The sequence below is a fragment of the Zosterops lateralis genome (genome assembly GCF_965231275.1).
Source record: "Zosterops lateralis genome assembly, chromosome: 1".
In the NCBI taxonomy this organism is placed as follows: Eukaryota; Metazoa; Chordata; class Aves; order Passeriformes; family Zosteropidae; genus Zosterops; species Zosterops lateralis.
The window spans coordinates 133292093-133305278 of NC_139762.1; the positions used below are offsets into that span (position 1 = coordinate 133292093).

The 13186-nt window shown below is 33.6% G+C and overlaps 1 protein-coding gene across 3 annotated transcripts in view; it reads left to right on the forward strand.

Annotated features, from left to right (window-relative positions):
* Window positions 1-13186, forward strand: part of RIMS2 (regulating synaptic membrane exocytosis 2) — a gene marked incomplete at its 5' end in the record, with an annotated part of 477503 nt that overhangs the window by 353581 nt on the left and 110736 nt on the right. Inside the window, one exon of one of the 3 annotated variants that reach the window (XM_083865900.1) lies at window positions 7830-7919. The exons of the other annotated variants lie outside the window; for them this stretch is intronic. Coding sequence (XP_083722026.1) covers window positions 7830-7919 — 90 coding nt within the window. The remainder of the gene's footprint in view (window positions 1-7829; window positions 7920-13186) is intronic. 3 annotated transcript variants of the gene reach the window in all.

The following is a 13186-nucleotide window of genomic DNA, read 5'->3' on the forward strand; positions in this document are numbered from 1 at the left end:
ACAAGCATGTTCCTGTCAGGCCAAAGGGCACTCTCATCTTGATGACTGACCCAAGAATCTCTTTCCATCTAAAACCATTTGGCTTTGTGGGATTGGGGCCTACACTTTGCCTGAACTACTGAACATGTCTGCTGTGAGTCTCCTAGGAGCTTTCTCTTCCTCCGGCTCACTGACTCTTACACTTCACTAAGAGACCACAACAGCTGCTGAATTTTGCATGAGAAATGATACTGGAGGTGTTTTACGTGGGCTGTGAAGAATACTTAGCATATTCCTATGTGTTATGAGTACCTAGAGAAATACTGCATTTTAATTAAATTCTAGTTCAAGCAAAGTACGGTTTAAATAAAGTATAGACCTGGTTAGATTGTGCTAGTTGTAGACAGGCACATAACTGCAATTAGCATGCTGGGAAAAGAGTGAAATTAAAACAAATCCTGCAATGCAACAACACAAGCCAGAAAAAGTAAAGTACCAGTAAAGTGCTCTAGACTGAAGAACCTACATTCTGTTAAAATTCCTTATGATAAAGGGTGCTATTTTACAAATTTATCTCTAAAACTACCAGAGAGATATTACAGATGAGAAAGAGTCTAGCCAGTAACTTGTCCATAAATACCATCAAATTTTACCTAAAAAAAATTTGAGTTTGGCTCTTTCAAAACTATGTCGCAATATCCTGTAGCATTTCCAAGACTGGTATGTGACAATGAGATGTCCTTTTTTTGCTAGTCAGTTTGTCTGGTTACTATCCAAATGTTTCAGAAGTAATGCAGAAGAATGAAATGGGCTTTTAAGTGCAGAGAGTATTTGCATATAAAGATGCACATACAATTTCCATGTAAATTTGCATGTAAATTTGAGCAGTAAGAAAACTTTTATGTTATTAAGTAGTAGTAATTGACATTTGGAAAAATCTTGAGCTTTCTGAAGAAACAAATCTGTATTTTTTATCTTTGTGCAAGCCATTAATTATATTTTCTTTATTGATTGCTATTAGTGCTTAAATCTACTGGTTTAGTTTCAGACCCCTTTTGCGAACAGAATGGATTTTTTACATTTTAGAATTGTACCATAACCTTAAATCTTAGCTGCATTTAAAAAGAGCACCTATGACTGCTTGCATAGCTTTTTTTGGGGGGGTGCATGTGTGTGTATGTGTGCGTTTGTGAGAGATGTATAATGATATATTAAAAAATTAGATTTTTGTTTAGAAAATGTTTGAAGACTTACTATAAGATTGCACCTTTTTCAATAAATATAAAAATAATATGGAAAGAAAATCCTAAACCCTGTATTAAGCTAAGCCTTACCTTCTGCATTCTGCAGAGTGAATTTGTAGGCTGTTCACATTTCCTTGCATGCACAGAGTATTCCTTGACACCCAGGGAATGCAAACTGAAGAGACACTATGGAAGAGAGGTATAGAGCAGAAGCTTGTACTTTGCTCCACATTTATTTTGCACATTACTTTTATTTTTTTTTTTTTTAATTTGTTAAGATATTTTGAATTTTATTGTGTTTACCTATTGCAGCAGTATGAGAGTTGCCATACCAGCTCCTGACTAAAAATCCATCTAGCCCAGAGTTTGGTCTTCAGTAGACCAGGCACAGATGCTGGGGAAGAGGATGTAAGCAGGCCAAGTGTGTAGTAAGGCTTATGCAGGATACTGGCTGCCCAGTCTCCTATGCCTTGTGCCTCAGGAATCTACATAAACAACACTGGTATCTTTGCGTGGTTTCTTCATCTCTGCTTCTTCCCCCTTAAATCAGTCCTGCAAAATGACCCTGAAGTGTTTATCTAAACAAGTGACCTGGGGGAGATGTCCTTTGAGATGTCCAAAGAAGCCCATTGATAGCGGGCCTGCTCCAGCCCAGTCTGGCGTGGTGCAGCATATAACCAGAAGAGGGAGCAAAGCTGCCATATTTTAAAAACATGAAAAAAAGATGTGAAACAAACAAACAAATCCTCCCCATGCCCCAAATGGTACTGGAAAAAAAAGCCTTGATAGTGGCTTACAAATAATAACTTTGTGTTATTTAAATATACTTTACTACATGTCCTCATGTTTAATGTAACATTAACTGTTTTCTTCTCAGACATTTGACATATTAATTTTTTTCTGATGTTTCTTCATGCTTTGCAAATCTGCCATATTTATAAAACTAGCAACATGATACTCTGATTTTTAGCTAAATATAGGCTATGACTGGGAAACAGAAAAAGAAGAAAACTCTCAGAGCTGTGTAGATGCAAGCCTAGAGATAGAAAGATATAAGAACAAGGACATGCAATAATAAAACTGTGTTTCTGTGCAGTGTAGAGGTGGGCCTTAGCAAGCAGAAAAATATGTCAAGCTAGATAATAGAATAGTTTAATAATGAGGCTCTATGCTTTGTTTATAGAAGAGTATAAAGATTTTCTGAATAGCAAGAAAAATAAAACAAGCACCCATTGTTAGATATAAGGTATATATGTAGTTGCTTGAGTATAACTACAATTTTTTATAAAAAATAAACAATAGAAGATTACGATCAATTTATTCCCCATATATAGGAATCCACTAGTAAAAAAAATTAAATATAAATTAAAAATATAACTGATTGAATCTGCAGGTAGAGAATATGGCAAGAAGAGACTGCTACTGGACTAGACTTCAGTGATTTACAGCCACAAATAATTAATGTAGCCTTGGAGTCAGCTTAAAGAAAACATTTCTGGAGTGAGGAATAATCTACAGTGCATTATAATATTTTTAATACTAATAACAATAATATGCAGTACTTTTTATTGCTGACCTGATGACTAACATTGAAGTTCTTTTAATATATTCTAACTGCAGCCCCAGGAAATAAAGCTCAGGATTTGGGTTTGGAGGGATTTTTGCTCATTTTTTTATTTCTTTGCAAAAGTTCAGTAAGAAAGATAAAATCAAAACAATAAATAATTAAGATTTGTCAGAAATTTTATTGGAAAACACTGAATTCATTAAAAGCATGGCATAAATCATTAATGAATATTTATTTTAAAATTTTATACCATTTCTTAGCACTCATTAGTTGATTTGGCACTAATTTGCAAACTATTTTCACGTGAAGGTTGTATGTACATGTGTACTTGTGTCCCTGCCTTTATACTGTCCACACTTTGTCAGTAGTCAGGGCAATGTTCTAAGAAGCATTTAAGATTTTGAAGGAAAGACAGATCATCATATAAATGCCTTGATAAATATAAATGCCTTGATCTCTAAGGTACAGAAACATTCTGTAAAACATTCTTCCAGTGTATAGAGAAAAAAAGTAGATGACTTACTGCAATGAAAGAGGAAACTAAAAGTTCCTTGGGTTGGCTGTGGATCATCTGGGGAGGCAGGAGGTCTTGTTCTGTATTTGTCAGAAAAAGGGTACGTGTGTTCCTACTTGTTTTTGGGTACTGGGTGAGTCTTGTTCCTGGTCACATCAGGTTAGGGAAGCATCAACACTGTTTTAATGAGGCACCTGAAGGTTTCTGGTGTAGGAACATCAACAGTCTGGCATAAAATCTTGATTGCTGATTTTGCGTCACTTTGAGTTGGCCTTGATGCCATTAGCAGCATTCTGGTGCTGTAAGGTGGGACTGGATTCATTCCAGATACAATTTAGTTCATCTGGGACAATTCGTACATCATAGTTTGAAGCCATTTGCTAGTAGAGGTTTGACATGTGGAAAATATTTCCCTCTTTGTGAGCTCTGGAGACTGATGTCTCACTCAATTTCTTAGGGACCTTGTTTCATAAAAAGTAAAACTTGTATGCCATGAATTTAGTCTTAATTAACTCTTCTTGTATTCTTAATGTATGAGTTGAGATCTTAAGTATCTCATTCAAAACAGTTTCTCAGCTTTTGACAGTTTATCCCACAGTTTCAATGACTTATTATTGTGCTGCATTGGTTTAAGAAGCACTAGCTAAATCCACTTTTGACTTATTTTTACAGTAGTTGTCATCATATATTATTAATAACATAATTTCTTTCTGAGCATTCATCTTATAAAATTAAAAGTAGAAAGAAGTTCTGAGTACTTTTCATTTGCAGAAAAAAGATGACTAAATTAAGTGTGTCCTAATGGAAAAGTGAAGACTTTATGATAACCTAGTCAAAAGTCTAAAACTAGAAATTCTGATAAGAATTGGTTCTCAGAAATTTTAGGTGCTTAAAAAAAGATAAAAGCTGAAGCTGATTTAATTAAAAAAAAAAAACAAAACAAAACAACAACAACAACAACAACAACAAAAAACAAAAAAACAAAAAACAAACAAACAAACAAAAACCAACCAAAAAAAAAAACCACACACACCAAACTAATTCCAGTAAAAGAGAAAATATATAAAAATGTTTCAAGTAAAAGGTAGTTGTGAGAAGGCTGTTACTGTTTGTAATATTGAGAAAAGAAGGAAGGAGGGGAGTATTGGCATAAGAAAATTCCTCATCATTAGTATCTGGTATTTTGCTGCATCATCTTGTACTTCTGCAGTTTGCCGCATCATTTCCAATTTAACTGCAATATTCCTGGTGCTAAGCTGGCATGGTTAGAAATTCAGAAAAGCTATATATGTGCAACTGTTCTTCTCATATATTATTTCCACATTTTTAATATATTTCATATTAAATATTCTAAACAAAAATGTAAGAAATTCTGAGGTTGTACTTGACCCTGTTTACTGGAGCACACCACGTCCCATCTCCCAGGCAGCACAGGTGAGTATCATTCTCAGAGGGAATGGCACAACACCAAGTGTCTCCCCACCTGTATTATTCACTGTGGTGAGTAGTGTCCAGGCATAGGTGTAACAACTCAGTCTAAAGAAACAACTGCATCTAAAGATTGTCCGTTTCAAACTGATGGAAAAAATCAGCATCAGGGCACCTGTCAAATCCTTCTAGCCATAAAGGGGCATCAGCTGATTAAAGTGCTCTGACTCAAGAGTCCCATATTTTATGTAATCTATATAAGAACTTTTTGTATCAATATTTAATAATTTTGCATCTCTCTTTATACATTAGTCAAATCTGATTATCATAACAGAAGACAGGATGAAGTTTATGCTGTGGGAAGCGAGAGTGATAATAGGAGAACAACGATCTAGAAAACTGTATGATTTCTTTCCAAATATTTACTATTTGACCAAAATTAGCTTTGGTTAAAACAACAAGATGGTAGATGGTGCCCCTTTGCCTTGGGGAAAAAAAGAGATTTTAGAAACTACAATGTGTAAAGTACATTATAGTACCTAAACTTATTTGTCTAACCAGAGAGTGTATGGGCAACACTGACATTTTGGCACTTTCAATAAGCATCAGCATCTCATGCTAGTTTTCAAACAGAAAGGTCTCCTTCAAACTTTCCTTAAAACATATTTTCTTATCTTTGTGAAATATAGAGATGGGAATGAAATTAAAAACTGTTGAAGAAAAGGTCAAATGTTTGGTTAAATCCAATGAATATATCTATTTTTATTTTTCAGTTGAAATAATAACCATTACTAGTAAAAATCTCTCAATGTTCTAGAAGTCAGTGAAGCTTTTCACTTGGAGTACTGCCAAACCCCATACACTCAATCTAAACATTGTACTCAACTGCTGATGAAACTAAATAGCCATTTAAATTTAATGCTAATATGCCATAAATATAACTGAAGCTATAGAAAAGAGGGCATTGGAACCTTTTCTGAAAGTGTTTGCATGCTCATGCTATCACTTTCATCCAAAAAATATAGTAGCCTGTCTTGCTTTTTGTAATGTTTTTTGTTTTTCTTTTTAAGGTTAACATGAGGGAAAACTATTTAATCAAAGAATTATATTTTTATTTCATTTTTATTTCCTCACTCTTGTCAATTCAAATGTTATTACGGAGTGTTACCGAGAGGGTTAACTATTTTCTAGATACTGAGCTCTCAAAGAATCCCTAAGGTTTTAGTAGAGGTTTTCTTTTGATGGGGAACTTTGTTATAATAAGTGATTTTGGTGACTGAGACACGTACAGTTTTTAAGTTCAGAACTGAACCAAGAGTTCTGAAAAGGGCTCTGACCTAGAGTCAGAGAGAGAGAGAGTTCTAAAATTTGCATTAAAATAGAGTGGAAATTCATTTGGCTTCCTGATATTCTTCGGTATTTAGATTATTTGTAGTATATAGTGAAAAATTCCTTTAGATTACTGTGTGCCTACTTTTTATCTTTGGCCTAAATTACAGTTACTGGTATTTTTTTTCCTAGCAGTGACTATTCCTTGAATTCAAAACTAGTTTTACTAAAGTCATAGAGTTTTTTGATTTGCTAGTTAAGAAGATACTTCTGGACTCATTTGAGAAAAAGAAAGGTAGATACTTTTTTGTGAACTGTGTATATTCATAGAAGAAAGAAAGAATCACATTCTTCCTAGGAAAAAATCATATTAAGATTTTATTTCCACTCTTTGGTAACAGAATGTTTTGTTTGAAATTTCTCATTTAGTACTCAGTACACATCGTGCTTCAAAGATGATATAGTCTGTTTTAGCTTGCATATCTGTGGTGTCATGAAATCACTCCAGAGATAATTTTATTTAAACCTTTCTGCCACAGAGAAGAAAGCTGCAGGATATGTACAGATAACACTTTCACATGTTTACATTTTGAATGTTAGATATCCATCAGTCTTCTTAAAAAAGGAAAATAATAATAATAAAGTCATAGGCTAAAATACTTTATGTCAATTTATTTTGAATTTGTATGATTAAAAATGCTTTCCATATCTATCATATTATTCTCCTTCACTGGCTATTTTTGTGACTGTAAGAGTGGTAACATCTATAGGCAATGATTGTGAGGAACTTCACACTTTATGGGATCAGCAAAATAAGCAGATTCTTAACAGCCCAAAGCAGAAATGGAGCTTAGAGTACTCAATCTTCCGGATAATTTGTGTAGATTTGGTTTTGCCATGAGATTCCAAAGGGTTTAAAACTGGTAATATTTATTGTAACTACCTAGTTTGTCAGAAGAGAGAATTATAGTGTAAAAAAAGATATTTAATAACCTCAAAAAGACTAACAACTCACAAGTCTAGAGAATGTAGTTCTGTGGAGCAGGGTACATGCTTCTATCTAAAGCTCTTTTCCTGAGCAGTTACATCAGAAATGCCAATTTCAGATACAGGAATAATTGGCACAAGAGTTCTTATTGAGTAGTTTAATCCGCCCAAATTAAAAACTGAATTTAAATCAAGTTGCAGATTTTGAAAATAAATCTGACTTAGTTTTGGCTTATGAATTAATTGTTAAAAACACTTTTTCAACTTAAATTAAACATGCTTGGTTGCTTGTTTAGGTTTTTTGTTTGTTTGTTGATTTGTTTGTTAATTTGTTTTGTTTGGTTGGTTATTTTTTGTTAATTATATCTTTGCATAGACATTTTTCCCAAAATATTTCTAATTTCCTTTATAACTTACAGAAACACAATGATAATGTAAGAAGCTATAGAATGCAGAATAATAACTTTTTAAAAATGGACCAAATTATTGTGTAAATAAGCCCCTGGTTTTTATACCAATTGTTAAATATTAAAGACAGCAGAATATTTGACAAATTACATAGATATTAACTTTTGAATAAGATGTTCTGTTCCAGAATGTTTAAGATATTGACTCTCTTCACCATAGGCCTCTAAGTACTAATCTAAATTTTAATGTTAATGATAATACATTTGTTTAGATTGAGTTGTCCCAAATGATATTAGTGTCTTATAATGTAAGTTACTTTTTTTTTTTTTTTTTTTTTTTTTTTTTTTTTTTTTTTTTTTTTGATTTACACTAGAAGTTACATGGGAGGACCAGCAGAAAAAGGTGAATGGTACAATAACTGATGACAAACCATTGCCGAAAAAGAAACACCATTCTGAGACAGGTTTGTCAGGGTTTGAAAAACCACATGAAAGCATGAGACTATAAAACCACATTTCATGCTTTTGTAATGCGTGTGTGCTTTATGTACCTTATTTTTTCACTTTGGTGTGAAATTTTTAGCATGTAGAAACCATTTAGATTACATAGTTCTGTTTTAGAATAGCCAAAATAGATCTACTTCTGTAAGCAGTTGTGTTAGAATGCACATGCATTAGAAAAGAAGTGTTCTGGCATAATATTAGACATAGTTTGCTTTTTAGTTTTGAATTTTTTATGACTTAATATGTTTGTGCAAGGCTTAGGAATCCAAGGATAATCTATGCTGATTCTTATTTAGTTGACCAAACCAAGGTATCTACTGCATGTATGGTGGGAAAATCATCTAGAGACTTGAATATGAAAACTTCTTTCACCATCACACACAGCAGAAATAATGTTCCAGTGTAATTTTTATACAAACTGCAGTTTCTGTCTTCATATATCTGAAGTTCTCAAATCTAAAACCCCTCTTCTTTCCTCCATTCTGTACATAAATGGATTTCTTCTGAAACTAAAAGCTCTCATAAACATCATGAACTCTTTCATCCCAAATGTCAAGTTCAATTATTCAGCTCTTTGTTCCTACAAATAGATAGTAATAAAAAGTAAACCTTGTAATGATAACAATGATGATAACAATAGTATTGTTCTGTCTTCATAATCAGAGAATAAAGGTCCTAATCACATTAATTTATAAACTTACAAAGGGCAAGCACACTTTAAGGAGTAGAGAAGGTAGGGAGGAAAGGAAAGGAAAGGAAAGGAAAGGAAAGGAAAGGAAAGGAAAGGAAAGGAAAGGAAAGGAAAGGAAAGGAAAGGAAAGGAAAGGAAAGGAAAGGAAAGGAAAGGAAAGGAAAGGAAAGGAAAGGAAAGGAAAGGAAAGGAAAGGAAAGGAAAGGAAAGGAAAGGAAAGGAAAGGAAAGGAAAGGAAAGGAAAGGAAAGGAAAGGAAAGGAAAGGAAAGGAAAGGAGAAAATGGATCTTTATATTGCAGGTTTAATCCTCTATTGAAAGGTTGATCCACATCTACTTGAATGAATGGGGAATTTTTAAGTCGCAAGTATACATAGGTTCAGTTTTGCATTGCAAATAACTCTACTGTATATATTAGTTGTCTCAGCCTAATAACAACCCTTTTACCAGTCACACAAACTGAAGTTTACAAGATTGGCCAGCTGTGTCACCTTCTAAATTAGTAATGTAATCTCACCTACATATAAAATACAAATAATATCCAAGTGTTTTTCGGAAGTTCAACTATTGTATAGATGAAACTGCAAGACTCAGAACTGAAGAAAACCAGCAAAATCTGACTTGACTCTAAGCTAAGAATTGACAACCTAGCTGTAAAAGTCCAGATGTGCACTTGCATATCCTGTTCCCCAACTTTTTGATGCATCAGAAGTTACAGGATAAAACAAATACTGCTTTTAAGAGTTAGGATCAAAATGTGATATATCTTCTTTTCCAGCTGTTTTAACTATTGCATGATAGATTCAAAATATGCCCACATATCTGCAGTCTTGTCTTACCAGGGAGAGTTTAGCAGAATAGTGCCTCTGGCCTGACTTCCCTTATGTAGTAGCTAGATAGGAACATTAACTCCATCTCCAAGCTGAGGTGGGCTTAGGACTGTGTTTTAGACAGATAATTTATTTGTGGTTATTGGCAGTACTTTTAGGGCCACCTTCTTTGTATTTTACAAAGAGGAGACATTTTTTAGATGGCTGCTCTTGGGGCATTCTACATTTTGGAAGATGAGTGAAATCTTATAGTTGAAAGACAAAAACAGGCAAAAGAACAGAAATCAGAATCAAATATGAACAACTAGAAGTTCTCACTTTACAGGTGTTCTACGTATTAAAATGGTAGTTATCTGATTTCTATTTATTTTTCTGTCTGGAACAGAACCACTGATTTCCAGTGAATATAGAGAATTGGTTTGACAAGCCACAGTCTCAATTGTCAAAGTCTAGAATAAATACAAAGTTAAGTAAAAGTTGTGTTCTTCACTTTACAGTCCTAAGCCTTTCTGTGAGGGCTTATGCCTGATAAGTGCATAACTTCTGTTTTAACATTATCAGTAATGTCTTCTGCATGGGATGATGATACACAAGACAGAAACATCTGAGTAGTTCTGACCACTCTGCAATGGGCATGAAACGCTACATCCCTGTTTTCCTGAGATGCTTTTCCAGACTGAATCTGTCAAAAAGCCTTATGTACTTCAGTGATAGGAATGGAGTAATGCAACTTCCAGGACTGGCATAATCTGCTTTGTGTGCACACTACTGTTCCTTCTAGACATCCCTATATAATTTCAAATAGTTTTCAAGACATAGTCATCAGGACATTTGGAGGAAGGTGGCATAACACTGTACTCACATCTGGACATTGAGCTATATTTTGTGTATGACCATGATCTAACTCTGTGATGCAGCCTGAGAGAACCTTCCTAAGAAAGCTTCAAATTTCTTGAACCTTTACAATACGGGATTTACTCTCTGCACAGGACTGACTGCATGTTCTTTCATCTGATCATGCTTTAAATGTTCTGTATACACAGAAAACAGTGAAGAAATACTAATGAAACTTAGTCCCTGAATGCAGAGGGTGGAATGGAGGCAAAGGAGGAACAGGGACACCTTTTATTGTTTTTCCCATTTTGCTTGCCTTTTCATCTGTTGATGAGTTTTCTGATATGACCTGTTATGAACGCTGGTGCTGTCTTTAAGTGCAGTTTGTCTGTTAAGAATTTCACCTAACCAGTAACATGGAAATAGCCATGGCAGTATTATAGCTAAGAAAACCTGTGAGAACAAATAGGCATTGATTAAATGAATACCACAAGAGAAGAACTGAGATCTGTGAGCAAATTGTAGAGTAAAGCATAAATAGATAATAAAAATAATTTCAAACCCCAGAAAAATAACAGTAATACTGTACCCTGTAAAGCATTAATGTTCAATAAATATGCATGACTGGAAATGGGATTAGCAAATTTATTGGAGGAGAATTGAAGGTCATTAAATTACATAGGAAAATGGTTCTTATGTTGCAGACTTTTCAACAGAAGATAATGATAAAATTTCTCTTCCTGAATATCAGAAATCAACTTTTTTTTTAAAAAAAAAACAATGTCTTTAAGCTCTAAGTTTTGAGGCAATTTGCAGAATTAGTGTTATGTGTATTTCAAAAACTCAATTGTATTTATGCAAAGATTTTGAAGGTTTGAAAGGGTAAAACTGCAGAATCATAGATAAGCATAGCATAAGAATTCAAGCCATATTTTGAATCTGTGATTTCCTTTAGCTGATGTCAGCACTGTCAGAGAATAGTGGATTCTAGGACTCCACTAAATCAAAAAGCATGAGAAACAGTTACTTTTTCGTACCTGATATTATTAAGTACCTTCAGCACTCACCACTGCATCTGAGTCGTAAAAGATGGCATTTGAAAGAAAGTGAATAAAATTCTGGTCCCCAAATCAGATTTCATTTTTCAGTGAAAGGAAAAGAAAAAAAAAAAGTCCACCAGGCAAACATTTTCACATGGTTTTGCATTTTTATATGTGAGGCCTTAAGAGAAGTTGGAAAAGAAGATTGTGTGTAGAGAATGTGTCCTGTACTGATACAGATAAGTCTAGGCAAGATACTGTTTTTCTTAAAAAGCAGTTATTTCCATCAGTATCATCACTAGCATCTTTTGAACTCATCAAGATAGTTAAAACAGAAAAAGCACACATCTTAGGGTATCATGGCAGAGATACTTATTTCTATTCCCTGCCTCGCAATCCAGAATACTGGAAGCTGAATACGGTCTGGCAACCTGCGTCTCCATCCAGAGATGACGATGCAGAAACTGCCTTTGTTAAGATAGCAAAGAAAACAGTATTGGCTTTTCCCTGTTTTTCCTGTGAAGAGGCAGTAGATTTGATAGCTATTACCTGAAGCCATCCTCTAATGGTTTCATTATCACTGGCTCTTGAGAACATTGCAGTATTGTTAAATACCCAACTTTTGCCACAGAAACTTTTGATTTCCAAGGAGCAGTAAAAGAACAGAACTGTGAGAAAGTGCTGATGTATATTCATATTATTGAACCACAGGACACAGGATAGTTAAAATGGGTTCATAAATCTGGGACTGGAATTAAGTAAAAATTGAGTATCCTTGTAATTATTTTGGGGAAAGACATATTTCTGTAATATAAAAGTAGAACAAAATTTTAGAGAAATCATAGCAATGGTATGAACACAAAATATAAAGATAATATGTGCTTTCTAATGGTAAGTCTTTAGATGGGTAAATTTGTTTCAATTTAAAGAGAATCATACTTATTTTTATCTGTGGAACATTTAAGTCTCTTTCCTGGGTAGGACTATGCATGGACACCTACATAGACCAAGAGCTTCGGAAATATAATGTTATGTAATTAAAACTAATTGTAGCTTATCTATTACTGTGAATTCAGTTTCAGTGTGAAAACAGTAGTCAAAAATAATTCAAAATTGTGTTTATTTTAATTGAAGTTTGTAGTCAGAATTGAAGTATGAGAGATTGAAGATTATGAAAAGGGAGATATGGTTAGAAATGGGTTGGAAAAGGCAAAGTAATAATAGAACAGAGAGAGAGAGAGAGAGAGAGGTAATTGTCTTTTCAGGATTCACAATATTTCCAATCCAATATGTAACTATAGTGCATTAATATTTTGAAGTGTTCATATTTTTTTCTTTTTCCACCTTATAAAACTACAATGTGAAATTCATTCAGAGAAGCAAAACAATAATAAAAATTAGGGAAAAAGCTCTCTCTGGATTCTTCATTTAGTTTTTCTCTTGGGACTTATGAAAAAGTTATGCAGTCTACATGGTTTAATTTGAATTAGAGAGTTTATGATACTGAGAATATTTGCAATTTCTTCTTCTATTATTTTCTACCATTGTCTCTATTATCCTTGTCTTTGGATATGAGTAAGATTTATAATATTTACTGTCTTTACCTATTGTGGCTTTTACATAGCATATATTACATAGTCTAAATTATGTAATTGCAGAATTAAATGTATTGCTTTAGTCCTTCCTGTATTTTCTTGCTGTATTTTTGACTAAAAATTTCAGCATACATCCAGTATACAGATGTGATTTTGTGTGTTTAGGTTTATGCTTTAAGATAAAGGAACATAACAAAGAGGGAACAACCTCATTAAAAAAATACAGAAGTGTGGGACA